The sequence below is a fragment of the Phragmites australis genome, chromosome 6 (genome assembly GCF_958298935.1).
Source record: "Phragmites australis chromosome 6, lpPhrAust1.1, whole genome shotgun sequence".
Lineage (NCBI taxonomy): Eukaryota > Viridiplantae > Streptophyta > Magnoliopsida > Poales > Poaceae > Phragmites > Phragmites australis.
In genome coordinates, this window is record NC_084926.1 from 19,256,608 (window position 1) to 19,274,374 (window position 17,767).

The 17,767-nt window shown below is 45.0% G+C and overlaps 3 protein-coding genes across 3 annotated transcripts; 2 read left to right on the forward strand and 1 right to left on the reverse strand.

The window, feature by feature from the left end:
* Nucleotides 1-2,474: 2,474 nt before the first annotated feature.
* On the forward strand, nucleotides 2,475-5,360 carry LOC133922049 (pentatricopeptide repeat-containing protein At3g53360, mitochondrial-like). The gene is made up of 2 exons (XM_062367207.1): nucleotides 2,475-4,946; nucleotides 5,033-5,360. The coding sequence occupies exon 1, from the start codon at nucleotides 2,540-2,542 to the stop codon at nucleotides 4,928-4,930; it is 2,391 nt and encodes a 796-aa protein (XP_062223191.1). The 5' UTR covers nucleotides 2,475-2,539; the 3' UTR covers nucleotides 4,931-4,946; nucleotides 5,033-5,360.
* Nucleotides 5,361-6,769: 1,409 nt separating this feature from the next.
* LOC133922050 (probable glycosyltransferase 2) lies at nucleotides 6,770-8,646 on the forward strand. Its single transcript, XM_062367208.1, has one exon. It carries the CDS (start codon nucleotides 6,961-6,963, stop codon nucleotides 8,395-8,397), a length of 1,437 nt encoding a protein of 478 aa, XP_062223192.1. The 5' UTR covers nucleotides 6,770-6,960; the 3' UTR covers nucleotides 8,398-8,646.
* A 5,958-nt stretch (nucleotides 8,647-14,604) lies between these two features.
* LOC133920528 (SNAP25 homologous protein SNAP33-like) lies at nucleotides 14,605-16,169 on the reverse strand. Its single transcript, XM_062365142.1, has 5 exons — nucleotides 15,736-16,169; nucleotides 15,468-15,564; nucleotides 15,237-15,358; nucleotides 15,058-15,155; nucleotides 14,605-14,927 (listed from the first exon to the last, which is right to left on the reverse strand). Exons 1-5 carry the CDS (start codon nucleotides 16,111-16,113, stop codon nucleotides 14,828-14,830), a joined length of 795 nt encoding a protein of 264 aa, XP_062221126.1. The 5' UTR covers nucleotides 16,114-16,169; the 3' UTR covers nucleotides 14,605-14,827.
* Nucleotides 16,170-17,767: the final 1,598 nt, after the last annotated feature.

A 17,767-nucleotide genomic window follows, 5' to 3' on the forward strand; every position in this document is an offset into this window, starting at 1 on the left:
GACGTAGGGAAACTTTCTAGCAAAGGGGTCCACTTTGAGGAGGCTCCGATTTGGAGATCGGGTTCCGGGGTGGTGCGTAAGCTTGAGGTGGATGACTCGTGTGGAAGACGTCTCCGGTGAAGAGGATGAAGGGGATGAGCTTAGGGAAGTCCTCGGGAAGCTTGGGAAAGTGCCCTCCATAAAAATTCAGTCATCGGGGTTGTCCTCTTCCTTCTCTTCCTCGGTTTGTGTGAAGAGAGTGAGTGAGAGTGCGAAGTGAGAGAGAGAGAGAGAGAGAGAGAGAGAGAGAGAGAGTTGGTTGATTTACTTAAGTGGACGCTCTACACTATGGCGGTCAGACCACAGGAGCTACCAGTCAGACTGTGAAAAGCTCACGTGGCTGCTTCTGGCTATCAGACCGTGGATAATCCCGATCAGACCGCTGGAACTGTCTTTTCCCTTTTTCTTCCTTTTTCTATTCTTTTTCTTCTTCAAAGTATTTAGAGCTTTCCTAAAGAGCTCTAGATCATCTCCTAAGTACTTTTGAAATGCGTTTGAAACTTAATTTAATAAATAAATATGTAGAAATAATTTTCATGATGATTATGCATGCTTAATTGCATGATTAACATTTTAGAATGTGACATATGTCAACAAGCCAAGCATGACAGAAAGCACCCAGCTGGTCTCCTACAACTTTGCCTATTCATGAGGGAGCATGGCAGGATACTGCTATGGATTTCATTGAGGGTTTTCCTAAATAAGAAGGCTATGAGGTTATCCTAATAATTGTAGACCCTTTCCCTACATATGCTCATTTCTTACCTGCAAAACACCCATATACTCCTCAGGGTGTAGCTAGACTTTTCTTGGACAATGTGGTGAAATTGTATGGAGTTCCTCGTTCTATAGTGTCAGATCGAGATAAGATCTTCACTAGTGCATTTTGAAAGGAATCGTTCAAGCTGCTAGACACCAAATTATTGTTGAGCACAACCTATCATCCTCAGACTGATGGACAGACTGAAAGAGTCAATCAATGCCTTGAGATGTACCTCATATGTGTTATCAGTGAATCACCTATATAGTGGAGAATGTGGCTACCATTAGCAGAATTCTGGTACAACTCAAGCTTCCATTCAGCTCCGGGATATTCACCCTTTTAAGCTTTATATGGTTATGATCCTCAGGTAACAGCTGCCATATTTCTACCACACTGCTACTTCTTTAGTGACTGGTCTGCATAGAGACAAAGAGGCTCATACAACTGCACTAAAGGAGCATATGGCAATAGCACAAAATAGAATGAAGATATATGACGGTCGCAAACGCTCTGACAAGGAATATCAAGTGGTAGAATAGGTATTCCTCAAGCTCCAACCATATGCTTAGACATCAATAGAAAATTGCCCTTTCCCTAAACTGATATCCAAGTATTATGAACCTTATTAGGTGATGGAGAAAAACGGTGTTGCAACCTACAAATTGGAGTTACCAGCAACCAGTGAGATCCACCCAGTGTTTCACGTTTTTCAACTGAAGCCATTCACCCCAGATTACACACATGTATATTCTACTCTTCCACATGTGCTAGATTTGGAAGCCAATATTGTCAAGCTAGAGTCGGTTGTGGACATGTGACTAGTGAAGAAAGGAGGACATGCGGTGCCACGCCCCGAGATCCTCTGACTTCACTCATTTTTAAAGTCAGGTGACTTCAAATGGGCCTGAGCCATTGGATCAAAAATAAACGATCCAAGCCTTGTGCTATAGTAGTTGTTCAAATAGTGTAATCGTGCTACAATATTACTACAGTATCTAGCGAACAATGGATATGCTATAGTGACAGACCGTAAATCATTGTCTACCAAGACTCAGTTCACTGTGCTCCTCCGACTTCACACAACTGAAGTCAGAGGATCCCGATACATGGTGCCACAGGTGCTCATGAAATGGACGAATTTGCCAGTTGAATATGCTACTTGGAAGGATTTCTATGTCATGAAGAAAAGGTCTCCTCGTTCTGTTGCTTGAGGCCAAGCAACCTTTGCAGCGGGGAGATGTCACTCGGGCGACAACTGAGTGACAATGAACAATATATTCAGACAGGTGATGAAGTGGGCAAATAACCGAACTGGGAATCGGGTGATGAGCTAGCGTTAGCTGTGTGGTATGTTGTGTGTATGGGGTCGTGAGGGTAGTATGAGTGAGGACGATATATAACCGGATATGTACTGTATGCTTGAGAATTAACAAATGAAAAAGAAAATTTGCCCTAATTCTTTCCCTTGCTCAAGCTTCTCTTCCTCCTCTGTCTGGGTCCCTGCTCACGTCCCGGTGCATCTCGCCGGCGACCACGGTGTCACAGCGAAGCCTAAGGCATCCCCGAGCCGTGGGCCTTGATTTGACCCGAGCCCACCGCCTAGCACTTCACGAGCCCACTTCATGAGGCCCAGAGGGCAGCGAGGCCACCTGCACTGCACCTTATCCCCCACTTCTTTCTGTCCACTCCACTCGAATCCTCCCTCCCTCCCCGATCGCCACTCTACATCGCGCTGCAATGGCGCCTCCTCCTCCCTTGCTCCCGCGCTCCTACTGCGTCTGCAGCAGCGTCACCACCCACGTCTCCCTCCGCAAGAGCCGTGGCCACAGGCACAACACGGCCGTCCCAAATTCTACAGGTCCCACCGCCGCGCAGCAGCAGCTCTCGCTGCTCCGTGCCCACGCGCGCGCAGGGCGCATGCGGCCCGCGCGGGAGGTGTTCGACGCAATGCCGGCGCCCGGTCGGTCCCTGGTCCCCTGGACCGCTCTCATGTCCGGGTACGCCACCCACGGCCCGGCCTCCGAGGCGCTCACTCTCCTCCTCCGCTTCTTTGAGCTGCTCCTCAGACCGGATGCCTTCGTCTTCTCCGTTGCTTTGCGCGCCTGCGCCGCCGTCGGGAGCATCCGCCTCGGCAGGCAGCTCCACGGCGCCGTTGCCAAGCTGGGATACGTGGGCGCCGACCTCTTCGTGGCCAACGGTCTCGTCACCATGTACGCAAGCTGCCGCTCGCTGAGCTGCGCCGAGAAGGTGTTCGATGGCATCGCCGCGCCGGATTTGGTTTCTTGGACCTCCATGCTCAGCGCCTACACCGAGAACGGCTTCGATGCTGAGGCGCTGATGCTGTTTACGGAAATGGTGCAGGATGGCATCGCATGCGATGCTTTCACTTTGTCTATCGCACTCAGGGCAGCTTCGAGTTTGGGCCATGTGGGATTGGGGCATCAGCTGCATTGCTGCATGATCAAGATGGGGTTGGTCGGTAGTCAGTTCTTGGAGAATTGTCTGATCGGTTTCTACGGAAGATCTGGGGAACTGCATCTGATGCGAAAGGTGTTTGATGAGATGAATGCCAAGGATTTGATATCTTGGAACACCATCATTCAGAGCTATGCAGATAACCTGTTTGACAAGGAGGCTTTAGATCATTTTCGTGCTATGATGTTTGAACGTGCAGAATGTGATGAGTTTACACTGGGCAGCATTCTCCATGTTGTTACCAGAAGATGTGCTTTTGAGCTTGGTAGGGAAATACATGGCTACCTCATTAGAGCGGGTTTGGACTCGGATAAGCATGTCATGAGCGCTCTCATGGATATGTATGTCAATCGGGCCACTCTTCAGAAGAAGCCCTGTATGTTTCCCTTGAGGATGCTACGGTACTATTTGTTGGTCCAGGGAAAGCTGGATCAGTTCATAGTGGCCAGCAGTTTGAAGGCATGTGCTTCTGATCTAGATTTGGCATCGGGAAGGATGTTACATGCCTGCATTTTAAAGTTTGACATGAATCCAGATTCCTTTGTTACTAGTTCACTGATTGGCATGTATGTTAAATGTGGTTCTTTGGAAGAATCACAACTTCTGTTTTCAAGAACCAAGGATCCAGGTACAGCTGCATGGTCTGCAGTAATCTCAGGCAACTGTCAGAATGGTCAGTATGAAAGAGCAATGCATTTGTTTAGGAAGATGCAGTTGGAGCATGTGCAGCCTAACGAATTCACTTACACTGCTGCACTTACGGCATGTATGGCTCTAGGAGATGTTGTAAGTTGCATGGAGATCCATAGCAACTCGATTCGAAATGGTTATGGAACCAATAGTTCTATTCTGAAAAGCTTGATTAGCTTTTACTTAAGACAAGGTCAGTACCACCTGGCTCTGAAATTGTGCTTATCACTCTCAAACCATGAGATATCTTGGGGTACATTGGTTGAAGCATTTGCTCAAGTTGATGATCATGTTGGAATAGTTAATCTTTTTCATGTTATCCAACATTGTGGTGTAGAGCTTGACTACCATACTGCATGTCTGATCTTGAATTCATGCGGGAAACTGGAACTTCTTGATGAAGGTTTGCAAGCACATGCCTATATTATCAAGCGTGGCCTTGCTTCTAAAGCTTCTATGAGCAACCGCCTTATCGACATGTACTCCAATTGTGGTAGCCTCAGACATGCATTTGATGCCTTCAGATATATGTCTGACAAGAGCGCATCTTCTTGGACCTCAATAATCTCGGCTAATGTAGAAAATGGCTGTCCGGAGACTGCTATTCGCCTGTTTGTGCAGATGTTAAGGATGGAGAAGTGTCCCAGTTCACTAGCATTCTTATTTGCGCTGAAGGCCTGTGCGAAAATCGGTCTTGTGAATGAAGCCTTCAAGTTCTTTTCATCTATGACTGAGGTTTACAAAATACAGCCTTCAGAGGGGCATTACTCACACATGATTGAGGTCATGGGCCGTGCTGGGATGTTCAAGGAAGCAGAGCATTTCATTGATAGTGTAGTCCCTTCTGAATCTGGTGCGTCAGCCTGGAGTTTACTTTGTGCTGCTGCCAAACAAAATGGAAACGCCAAAACTGTGAAGCTCGCAGCAGACAAACTAGCAAGGCTTGTTCCAGGTGGCTGTTGAGGAAACGACTCATTTGGTATGGCCCTATCTAACTCAAGGTCTGTAGTCCTGCTCCTGATACTCAAGATTTGTCCTAACTGAAATATGTTCTTGACTCGTCAGCTTCACAGCATGTAGCTTGTACAGCATCTGCTTCGTTTCCAGGGGAGTCCATCTTGCTTCGTAAATATCTGTGTATGCAAGTGTTGGTCTTCTTTTGTGGAAATGTTATTGCCAATAAATTGGGCCTCAGGAGGTCACGTATGGCATTATTGGAACAGATCCAGGACAACTGGGTACTGTACATTACAGTGGCACATATAGTGGACATCAGAATTGCAGGTCGCTATTATGATTTTGTATAGCTATTATAATTTGACACAATGTACATTTTAGTGGAATAATATTCTTTGGTTGATTCTGATCCCATTTGAAAGCATTTTCTTGGGAATTTTGGTGATTCACACAAGTGATACCACTTCTGTTATCACAGCATAATCTCTTTGTAGCCTTTGTAGGTCTGTGGGATGCAGGTTGAAGTAAAAGAGAGATCCTTTTTCTAGGGAAAAAAACATGGAAGGGAGTTCTGCAAATAGAGCGAACTTTATAGGGGTGTAAATATGACAAATTAACTTGTAAAGGGGTTTCAAGCTAAAATGACATGTTGAGGTTCTTAAATAGAATAATTACTCTTAAGTCTCGCATGCATATTCACATGTCTCTACACATGAGGTACCAAAAAAATACATGTTGGCAAGTTTTTTTTGGGTAAAAATAGTAGATTAAGTTACGTGCTTTCCAAAACTATATTACCTCTCCCCACGAGGTTCTATAATATCAAACAAAACAAAGAAAATTTTCAACTTGTAAAACATAGCATGAAAAAGAAAACAATGTATGCATTTCTTATTGAAATCCTATAGCATCAGGTAAAAGAGAAAGATAAATTTTAGATTTTAAACTCAGGAATAGGAAAGGAACGGAGGGAAGAGTAATTTGGTAGTAATTCCAGATTCATCGTGCTTTTACCTTGCCAGTGTGAAGAACGCAACAAGACGACGCACTGAGCGAAATGATCACCGTGGTAGAAGTCGACGCTCGATCACCAACAGGAGCACAGGACCGCAGCAGTACTACTAGTCAAAGCCGTCGAGGCACCAAGGACGGCGCTCCAGCTGGGAAATCGCACCGTGCTGCAGTTAATTCCTCGCCGTACCCCGAGACCTCGCCATCCGCCGAGACGAGTAGAATAACCCAAGCGGAGGCTAATAAATTCGTGCGTGATACGCTGCTGCGCTGGGCCTGCGGCTTGCCGGCCCGGAGTCGCGCGCACGCACGAACGGTCAGACAAACAACAAAACGCGCCTGCGTGGGCTGCGACGCCGGTCCGCCACCTGGTTCGGTACGGGCGCACGTCCGCACCGCCACCACGGCCGACAGCCAAAGCCGTGAAGAGAAAAGGACACGAACAGAATTTTTTAAATAATACTATTTTATTACAAATTATAAAAATATAATTCAAAATAAAAAATTACATAGATATAGATTTCAGTTTGCACTCCAATTGTCGACTGGTTAACTATAGTCGATCGGAATGCTAACATCACATCTGACACATTAAGAAATGCTAATAGATCATATCCTCTTTGTGTACTGATAGTCTCTCGCTCCACTTGCACCTATGTACCAAATGAGATGTCAATACTCTCATTACCGATAAATGGCTAGTCAGCCATCGGAATGCCGATTGATATTTATATCTACAATTTTTTAATTTTTAATTATATTTTTATAATTTCCAACAAAATAATATTACTTAAAAAATTCTATACACACCGCTCCCCCTCTCCCTCTCCCCCGTTCCATTCCCAACCCCACCCGACCCTACCAGCCTCCCCCGATCCCATCTCCCATTCTCAATTTCTCACCGCGGGGCGCGGCGCCGTTCTGCTCATGTGACACTCGTCCACGCGCTCCCAGACCCCAACTCGCGGCGCCAGCCGGGGAACCCGGAGCAAGCTATAATAAATCCGAGGGATTCCGCGGCGGGGATGGGGCAGGAGGGGATGGGGTACAACGGCAAGGGGGGCGGAGGCGGCGGGGGAGGGGGTTTGCCGATGACGGCGCAGCGGCCGCGAGGGGCGACGCCGCTGAGCAGCCACCACAGCCGGTCGCGCAAGATCCACCGCACCTTCAACAACCTCAAGATCACCGTGCTCTGCGGCCTCGTCACCATCCTCGTCCTCCGGGGCACCATCGGCCTCAACCTCTCCCTCCCCTCGCAGCCCTCCGACGCCGACGCGCTCAGCAGCGCCAAGGCCGTCGAGGACATCGACCGCATCCTCCGCGAGATCCGCTCCGACTCCGACCCGGACCCCGACGAGGGTGGCGAATTCGGCGCCGCCGCCGGGTTCAACGCCACCGCGCTCAGCGCTGCCGAGGCCAACGCGGCGTACGCGGCCGCGGTGGAGAAGTACGCGCTCGGGCCCAAGATCTCCGGATGGGACGAGCAAAGGCGCAGGTGGCTCGCGCGGAACCCTGGGTTCCCAGCCACTGTCGCCGGAGGGAAGCCGAGAATCATGCTCGTCACCGGCTCGCAGCCGGGACCCTGCGACAACCCGCTCGGTGACCACTACCTGCTCAAGACCACCAAGAATAAGATCGACTACTGCCGCCTCCACGGCGTCGAGATCGTCCACAACCTCGCGCACCTCGACACCGAGCTCGCAGGCTACTGGGCCAAGCTGCCGCTGCTTCGACGCCTCATGCTCTCCCACCCGGAGGTCGAGTGGATCTGGTGGATGGACAGCGACGCGCTCTTCACCGACATGGCGTTTGAGCTGCCACTGTCACGATACGACAATCACAACCTCATCATCCACGGGTACCAGGACCTCCTCTTCGATAAGCATTCCTGGATCGCGCTCAACACCGGCAGCTTCCTCTTCCGGAATTCCCAGTGGTCACTCGACCTCCTGGATGCGTGGGCGCCAATGGGGCCCAAGGGGTTCATCCGTGACAAGGCCGGGAAGATACTCACTGCGAACCTCAAGGGTCGGCCAGCGTTCGAGGCCGACGACCAGTCTGCACTGATATACCTCTTGCTGTCGCAGAAGGAGAAGTGGATGGATAAGGTGTTCATAGAGAATTCATACTACTTGCACGGCTTCTGGGCTGGCCTGGTGGATAAGTATGAGGAGATGATGGAGAACCACCACCCAGGGCTCGGGGATGAGCGGTGGCCGTTCGTGACGCACTTTGTCGGGTGCAAGCCGTGCGGGAGCTATGGTGATTACCCAGTGGAGCGCTGCCTCAAGAGCATGGAGCGAGCATTTAATTTTGCAGATAACCAGGTGCTTCGGCTGTATGGGTTCACACACAAGGGACTGGAAAGCCCCAAGATCAAGAGGATCAGGAATCAAACAACCAAGCCGATTAATGACAAGGAGAACCTTGATATGAAGGCCAAGATATCGACTACTTCTTGAAGGTTCAGATAAGAGTTGGTGGTATGGCAATTGCATACTTGCTTGGCTATCCACAAAGTCAGAGCATTTTGTGACTTAGGGATATTGTTGTTTTAGTTTCCACTCTCTCTCTCTCCTTTTCTTTTGGTTCTCCAATCCTTATTGTTATGTAACAGCGCTAGAGATTGCAAGCTATGTTTATCATGGAGTTAAACGTGAGAGTTCAAATCAGAAGGAAATAGCCTCACTTTTGTACCGTATTTCGTTTCATTTTTTGTACTTGTTTTTAGTAGAACAATCATCACTAATATGTTTTGTTTGAGCCTGGTAGTAATTCTAGTTCTGTTTACCTTTGTTTTCATCCATTGTTTAGTGAAGTTATGGAGCAAAGCATCCTCCATGGCTAATTAAAAATGTATTACCAGACAGTAAGATTTTTTTCTGCCACTTTCTGCCAGTGGAGATCCATACACTTCAAACTTTATTGGTTATTGCAATGTGTCAACTATGGTGTTTCCTGATTTAGTATTGCATCTTCCTTTGGTGGTATTTTCAGCATTGTCATCTTTGATGCCTAATATTTGGTAATTTAGCCATAAAAATGTTTCATGGTTTGGCAACTTTTCTGTCATATCCCATCCAAACTGGAATCAGCATTCTGATGCTTATTCTGTAATACCAGAATAACTATTAAGGAGAGAGAGTACAGCTACTATTTATACTGATTTTTGAATAATTATAAAAGAAATGACAGCATGGTACTGAATGCTACTGATTTTGCTAACTCAACACCTCATCTTCTTTATCTCCAGCAGTTCTACTTTTGTTGCCTACTTAAGGCGGAAATGACAATAGCATATTACAGTTCTTTTTTGTTTCTATATTTCCGATGTATTTATGCGATTATTTATGGTAGTCACAAAGTTATATAATACTAATAGATTGAAGATTCATGGTTACATTGGGAATTAGTTACTGATCTTCTAGTTCAGGCATTCAGCCAAATATTTTGAACCATGCTATGATTAAGTTTTCTTTCAACTGTCAAACATGCAGCATTGTCCTGGTCAATTGTAATGTTTAATCTGACAGATGCTTCATCATGTATTTCACTCCTTGAAATGTTACAAAGTGGGCTAATCATAGGAATGCTTCTGCAGTACCTCTGATTCCGAAGATTAATTTAGGGGAACCTTTTCATATGGCCTTTAATCCTGTTATTCTGACTGCTACACATTTACTTACCTCTTATGATTTATGTTCGAAAGCTGATGAAATGGGATTGCATTATTTTGTAATTCAGGTGTTTCAGAGTCACTGACGTTCAGCTTTTGCCTTTCTAAAGTGGAGATCAACGTTGCGGATTTGTATCACTAATTTCAGCCTGTTAAGATTGGAAGAGATTATCTGTAACCAATGGTTGCGTGTGCCTGATCAGGAGTCATGGGATGGAAACCCTCATCACGAAGGAGGCAGTGTATGTGTGTAGATTTTGATGCAATACTAATGAGATGCATGATAAAATTAAGTCATTGTTTTGGTCAGCATCTTTCTCCCAGTTTTCTACCACTTTAGTTGCACAGTGTTGCCAGTAGCGGTCACATTACTTGCTGAGTTGCTGATGCCTCACAGACTTGTCGCCGCCGTTTTACTGCTAATTTCTTGTTGGAACAGCTTAACTATCGAATTGTGCTCGAAGCTATTAGAAGCTTAGGTCAGGAAGAAACTATGTATCTTCTTAGGGCTCTAGCAGATCCCGCAATATACAGTCGCAGCACTGTGCCGCTGGTTTTGCCGCTTGCTGCTGGCTGTATCGCTCTCCAGCAGAGCTTGCTGCTGGCTGTATCGCCCTCCAGCAGAGCCCGCTTTCGATGCTATAGTGATGCAGCCGTGACATTGTAGCAGCTAGTGAATGGCAAATTTGCCGATGGAATAGAGATCTGTATCACTGTTCATAGTGTATGATTGTAGATCTGAAGAAAGAAAAAGAGTAATGGAAGGTAGTAAATAGGGTAGTTGCTGAAGATGAAAAAAATAAGAAATGCTATAATAATGTTAGGGGATAATATAATAGTGCTATAGGAGATGAATTTTTAGAGTATTTACTGGAGATGGTCTTACATTCTATTTCATTACATTTTGTTTCATCTTTGATTAAAATCGTCTTTATTCCCTGTATGTGCTCCTGCAAGTTCTCTGCAATAGAGTTCCACTCGGGGGTCCAAACTGGACCTCAGCTAATCTGTTCTGCTTGGAAGAGGGAGATTGCTCTATGCATTCAAGCCCTTGGTTGTTACTGGGTAAGGTCTGACTTGTTTTTGCTTGATATAAGGTTTTCCAAAATATTCAAACTTGAAATCTGCCGTTTTTGCTCAGTTTAGTTTTTCTTTAGCAAGAAAATGGCAATTGTTTAGTCGGTTCATTGAGGGAGAAGAGAATTTGAAAACTTTAGGCGGTGCTTAGACCGTGCTAGGGACCATCACATGCTCTGAACAAAGTAGTAGTAAACTGTACAAAAACCGACAACAGGAACTCAGGTATTATCAGAAAATAGAGAAACTAGCGCTGAGGAGGTTCCCGTTCCCCTATTCAGTTCAGGGGATTTCAGAATTCAAATTTAAAAATTTCAAATGTTTGGATTACGAAGCGTCTAACAGAAGTAAAATGGGAGTTCCGTGCTGAATTTGCAAGGGTTCTGAGAACCGACAGCATGCAATTTCTTCTTGCTGCTGATCTAAGAAGCTGTAGTGTTGCATGACTTGCATCATCGTTGCAACGTTGATTGGATCAGGCCTGATCGTTCTGGCCGCACTTCTTCAATTTTTGAGAAAATTCTGGCCGCACATTCGTTAGTATTGATGAATTGATTCAATCGATCAAGGGTTGATTTGATCAAGCGCAGACCGTGAATTCTGGCCGCACATTAGATCTCACTAATGACCACTGGTTAATAGACAGGTCTGGGAGCAGACGTCCGTGTCTGATCACACTCCAATCTAGGTGTCGCAAACCTTTTAAATTCGAGCTTGGATGGCTCGGTCGCTAAGGTTTTGCAGAGTAAGTAAAAGAGGCATGGAACCGGCCAACGGGTGGAAGGAATCCTATCCAAAAATGGACACGGAAAATCGGGGCTTTAAGGTGACATCTTAGAGGATGGGTTGCTCATGCTAGTGGAGTTTATAAACAAGAAAAACAAATACTTCTGATGATCATTGATGAGCTTGACAAATTGTCAGAACTCCGTTGTCTTACTGAAAGTGAGATTAATTGCTAAAATATTTCCAATAAAAAATTGATTAAGCTGCTCCAAGAAGAGGAGACTAAATGACACCAACAAATCAAAGTTGATAAAATCCTCTATGGGGACAATAATATGCAATATTTCCAAATGGTTACAAATGGAAAACATAGGAAAAAACGTATCATATATCTAGAACAGGATGAAGGAAAAATTAACGGGCCAAATCAGCTAAAGGTCCATATAACTAAGTATTATAAGGAGCTTTTTAGACCACCGGTGAATTTCCACATTTCCATGTCGAAATCAATGACATATGACATCACCCGTGTGACTGATAATGAAAATGAGCTCCTTACTACCCCCTTCACTGAAAAGGAAGTGTGTGATGTCATTTTCCAAATGGAGCATAATAAAGCATTGGGACCAGATGGTTTCCTGGCAAGGTTCTACCAGAAATTCTGGGACATCATCAAGGATGATTAGATGAAAATTTTCCACAAAATACATTGTGAGAATATACCGATCCACAACCTAAACTTTGGAGTGATCACGCATTCACGCTCTTACCAAAAACTAAAGAAGCTTGCCACATACAACAATATAAGCAGATCTGCTTGTTAGATGTTAGCGTCAAGATTTTCACTAGAATAGCTACCAACAGACTAAACAGCGTTGTGAACCATATAATTTGTCCCACACTGACGACCTTCATTCGGGGTCGAACATTTTAGAAGGGGTTGTCATTTTACATGAGACAATGTATGAATTCCACTGTAAAAAGAAGAGTGAGGTAATACTCAAAATAGATTTCGAAAAGGACCATGACAAAGTCAAATGTCCATTTCTCTTGCAATCCCTCCGGATGAAAGGTTTTTCGTCCAAATGGTGCTCTTGGGTTGAAACAATTATTTCCAGGGGAAGCATGGCAGTCAAAGTGAATGATGAAACCGACCAATTATTCCAAACAAAAAAGGGCCTCTATCAAGGGGATCTGCTTTCTCTTATACTGTTCAACATCGTCGCATCTATGTTAGCAGTTCTAATCAAGAGAGCAAAAGAAGAATGCCAAGTTGAAGGAATTGTACCCCATCTTGTAGACAATGGGCTTTCAATTATTCAATACACCGATGACACCATACTCTTCATGGAGGATGATTTGGATAAGGCGAAAAATATGAAGCTATTGCTCTGTGCATTCGAGTAGCTCTCATGACTAAAAATAAACTTCAATAAAAGTGCATTGTTCTGTTTTGGTTCGGCACAAGACAAAAATAATCAATATGCAGAGATATTCGGATGTGCAAAGGGTGAGCTACCCTACGCTATCTAGGTATCCCAGTTCATTATCGTAAACTAAGAAATTTATACTAGAAAGGAGTAGAAGAACACATTGGAAGCAGGCTGAGCAGTTGGAAGACTAAGTACCTTACCACGGATGGCATGCTAGTCCTTCTAAACTCAGTCCTCAACTGCTAACTTGCATATATAATGTCCTTCTTCCATATTCCCTGTGGAGTACTCAAAAAGCTCGACTACTTTCACTTCAGATTCTACTGGCAAAGCGATAGCCAGAAAAAGAAGTACCAACTAGCAAAATGGATAGTCCTTTGCAAACCAAGGAACCGGGAAGGACTAGGGATCTAGAACCCTGAGATCCACAACTTCGCTCTCCTTTCCAAATGGTTATATAAATTACCAACCGAAGACGGGCTCTGACAAAATAAGCTGTGGAACAAATATATAGGGTCCAAATCCCTTTCACAGATTGAAGGCAAAAACAGGTGACTCCTACTTCTGGGATAGTCTAATGAAAGTAAAACATCTCGTGTTCCGCTATGACATTTTCATTGTAAAGGATGGCTCCGAAATCAGGTTCTAGGAGAATATTTGGTTGGGCAATTCAGCATGAAACAAACATGAGACAGTGCCTTGAGCCCTTCAAACTAATCCCCCAAATATAGCTTTCAGGTGAGATCTTTCCAATCTCATCTTGATGCAGGATCGCAACAATTTCCGTTGGAGCTTAACCAAGTTCAGAATATTTTCCGTCAGTTCCCTTTATAAGGTTCTTGTGCGGGATGACGAACCAATCATAAGCAACCCGATTTGGAAGCTTAAAATACCACTAAAAAATAAAAATATTCATTTGGATCTCTGTAAAGGGATTCTTTTAATAAAAGATAACTTGGTTAAAAGATAATGGGTGGGAAATCAAAATTGCTGTTTTTATCACAAAAAGGCAGTAATTAAGAACTTCTTTGATGATTGTCGCTTTGCCCGCTCTACATGGTTCATAATCCAGATGGCCTCAAATCTTTACCCACCACGAAGTATACCGAACATGTTTGGGAATTGGCTTCAGGGTATTAGTAAAAATTTAAAAGCTAATATATTGGCAGCAGCAACTATTTTTTGTTGGTACATATAGCTATGCAGAAATGATATTGTCTTTAACAAATAGAAATCTATCTCCCATTTACAGGTTATTTTTATATGTACACACTGGTTACAATCGTGGTCTGTGCTACACCAATAGAAGCATCGCTTGTTGGTTACAACTGCCGGCATGTTTGGTGCGAGTGTCTTGGGAGTTCTTCAACCAATTTGGATGGCAATTTAGGATAGACATTAAAGCCAATCTCAATAATCGTGCTAAAGTGTTTTAATTCTGGCTTGTTAGTTCCTTTTATGGCTTTGCTATCTTGGTTTTTTTGTTTGGATGGAAGTATCTTAGCTATATAGAGGTCAGGAGGAAACTCTTAGGTTGTATCATCTCGATGTAATATTAAGAATCAATAAAGTTTTCCCTTTTCAATTTTTTTTAATCTCATTGGCAGATAAAGATCTTGGGATCCATGCATATATGTGCACTGGTGACAGTGAGTCTGTTTGTGAACTTCAGAGATCCTGTCAAACCGATTTTTTGGAGCATATACTCTTATGCTTCCAACGATATGTAGTTTCCCTTTGACATTATCTATGCATACAAACATGATCAACGAGAAAAACAATTTATGTTCAACCAAAAATGTTTATACGAACTTGCCCTCGATATAACGGAGAGCGATACACGTTACAAGCAAACAAAACTTGGTTAATCATTTTACCAAAACCCGTGCCAGTGGGGTTGATCCTACACAATTTCCTTTTTCTTTCGTTGTGCTGTAAATCAAATCCAAGAAATGCAAGCTCGTCTCCCACGTTTGAGGCCTACTTGCCGACCAGCTTGCGCGCACGCTGGTTGGCTCCCTTCACCCTGGAGTTCAGCTCATCCACATCGTCTTGCAGATGATCCAGCGCTTCGTTTTGCCTGAAATTTTGGTTAACACAATAAGCCTCGATTTGACGCTACTGATAGCATTGTCAGCCAAGATTCTACACAGAGAAGGTCATGCGATCTTGATCTGCTTTCACTCAGCAATTCAAGGAGGCCAGCTCACCTGTCAAGCTCTGAACCCATGTCGACGGCCATGCCCTTGAGCTGGCCCAGCACGCCGCTTAGGTCATCGAGGGCGTCGTCCTGCTTCTGCTTCTCCACCTGCCAAATCGGCAAACATGGATTTCATGGATTTTTGTCTGCATTGACACCACGCATGCTCGGCCATTCACAGTCACAAACCTGAACTTTGTCCATGGCGTCGGTGGCCTCGGCGTAGTGGCGATTGCTCGATTTCCCTCGAGGGCTCAGCCCCAGCTTGTCCCTCTGCTCCATGCGGCTCGCCTTCTTCTTGAAGGAATCATCTGTTTCATTTCATTCCCAAGTTGCGAACAGCGGTGAGAACGAGCAGCCATGAGGACACATTCATGATGCGTGGCATGGGCACTCTTAATGGATAACCGCCGTAGGTACCTCGCGACACAAGGGCTGGCCCCTTGATCTGCCTCGTTTTCTTGGGCTTCCATGGCTTGGAGAAGAACCCTCCAAGGCTCCCGAGGAGCGACTCGCTCTAGAGAAGCAAAATGCGCAAGCCAAAACACAGGAGTCAAAAGGAAAACAGAACATGTTCAAAACCGTGAACTTCTATGGCCTGTCTGGAATGGAGAGGATTTTCACAAAAACGGCATCGTTCAAAAGGGTAGCGTGCCGTGCTTCTCATCTTGCACCTCGTTTTGACTACCTTGGTGAGGTCCTGGTCGATGTCGACGGCCTTCTCGTGGGTCCGGCTGATCTGCTGCCCCTGCTTGTGCAGCGTGATGAGCGTGTTGGTGGCGTCCTCCTTGATGTCCTCGGCGATGCGCAGGCACCCCTTGAGCGCGTCCGTGGTCTCCTCGGCCTTGTACGCCGCGTAGTGCTCCAGCTCCTGCACCGACTGGTTCTCCAGCCCGCCGGTGTCGCGGAACCCGTCCTTGTACCGCTTCTTGGCGTCGGCGGGGGCCGAGTACGACGACGACGACGATTTCTTGCCCGGTTTGGAGGTGAACTCGGAGTCGGAGTCGGAGTCGAAGGGGTTCCCCTTCGAGGAAGCCGCGGGCTTGGCGCCTCGTGGCACAGGCATCTTGTCGTGCAAAATGTGATGCTAGGTGAGGCAAGGGACAGGTTCCTAGCGAGCTGACCCCCTGCAAATTGGAGGTGAATTGAATGAGAGATAAGTCGAGAAATTGAAGCGAATACCCACAGCTGGGAGTTCATCGATCGTTGGCTCCCCATGATCCATCAAGTATAGGAATTTTACAGAATATAAGAGGACCCGTTCTGTTTTCATGTGAAATTCACGTAAATTTTCAGCATTCGAAACATTTCTGCGTTCGAAACAGGCCCCTCGCATCACTACGTACCGGCCGCATACATGCGAGTCTGAAAGAACCATGAAGAATTCAAGGACAAGAGACCAAGAAATCATCACAAGTCCAAGAAAGCAATCAGCAAGAACATATTGACAGGGCAATTGACCGAACCTGATAGAGATTTTGGGCGACCTCTTCCTCCTCCCCGGACAGCAAAAGAGGAGACAAGAAATCTGCCTTTATTTGACAATTGGAAGTGAACTTTCTTTTTACCATGCAAACCCTTCTCTATATATAGAGGGCTATTATTTGCCAACCTCTCTAAAAAGAACCTTATTTACCAAAATTCACGTTATTTTGGGAAACCTATACAGTCCATTTGGCGGTCGAGACACACGGCGCTATTTAGGAACCCTGGGATTTTAGAAGTCTGTAATTTATCGCATGTCTTATTTCGGATAATTGATCACATGTTGCATGGCCTTTTTTTTTAGAGAGATGTTGTCATGGCCTTGCAAAGGTACATGGAAACCATACATAGTCCACAGGAGTTAATTGTCGTCCTCAGTCTTTTTGCGAAGGTGCATATCTTTGTTCTTTCAAAAGAGAACATGGCTTTTTTGGCAAGGAACTTCTCATAGTCATATTCACAACCACAATCGCCATAATATGTCCTCTAGCTCTAGTCTAAGCGGCCCTCTGGATTATGATTCATATTTTACAGGAGAGAACTCGGAGTTCATTACCTCACAACCTGGTGCAATTCCTTGATTCCTCTATGGAGGATTATTTTTGTTTTCAGAATTTCCTCAATGTTCATGTGACTTCTACCTTCCCGAACAATAGTATTACTACGCTTTACAAATTATGAATACACTGACGAAAATCTAATTTATGCGAAGCGTTCTCACCTCCCTCGAGGCCGCGTATGTATATTAATATAGGGCCGGCAGAACGTCCGGCGTACTTACAACTTCTATCTCCAAGTTCAAATCGTTTTCTATCTTCTATACACATCCGATTCTGTTACAGATAGATTCAATATCTTATCTCTAACATTCCCCCTCAATCATAACTTGTCCAAGTTTAGATTGCGCTTAAATTCTTCTAGACTTCTTGCTGATAGTGGTTTGGTGAAGCCATCTGCAACTTGATCACCTGTCGGTACAAACTGTATCTCTAATAATTTCTGAGCAACACGTTCTCTGACAAAATGATAATCAACTTCAATATGTTTTGTTCTTGCATGAAAGACTGGATTCGCTGAAAGGTAGGTTGCACCAATATTATCACACCACAAACGTGCAGCTGGTGGACTAGAAATACCTAATTCTTCAAGTAGTGTTTGCACCCACATAACTTCTGCTGTTGCATTAGCTAGAGCTTTATATTCAGCTTCTGTACTGGATCTTGACACAGTTGCTT

Bases quoted from the DNA above. Each gene is read 5' to 3' on its own strand.
- LOC133922050 (XM_062367208.1), top strand. From the start codon at position 6,961: ATGGGGCAGGAGGGGATGGGGTACAACGGCAAGGGGGGCGGAGGCGGC.
- LOC133922049 (XM_062367207.1), top strand. From the start codon at position 2,540: ATGGCGCCTCCTCCTCCCTTGCTCCCGCGCTCCTACTGCGTCTGCAGC.
- LOC133920528 (XM_062365142.1), bottom strand. From the start codon at position 16,113: ATGCCTGTGCCACGAGGCGCCAAGCCCGCGGCTTCCTCGAAGGGGAAC. The intron at 15,156-15,236 runs GTTTGTGACTGT...CCGATTTGGCAG, and splicing joins ACGCCATGGACAAAGTTCAG to GTGGAGAAGCAGAAGCAGGA. The intron at 14,928-15,057 runs GTGAGCTGGCCT...CCAAAATTTCAG, and splicing joins ATGGGTTCAGAGCTTGACAG to GCAAAACGAAGCGCTGGATC.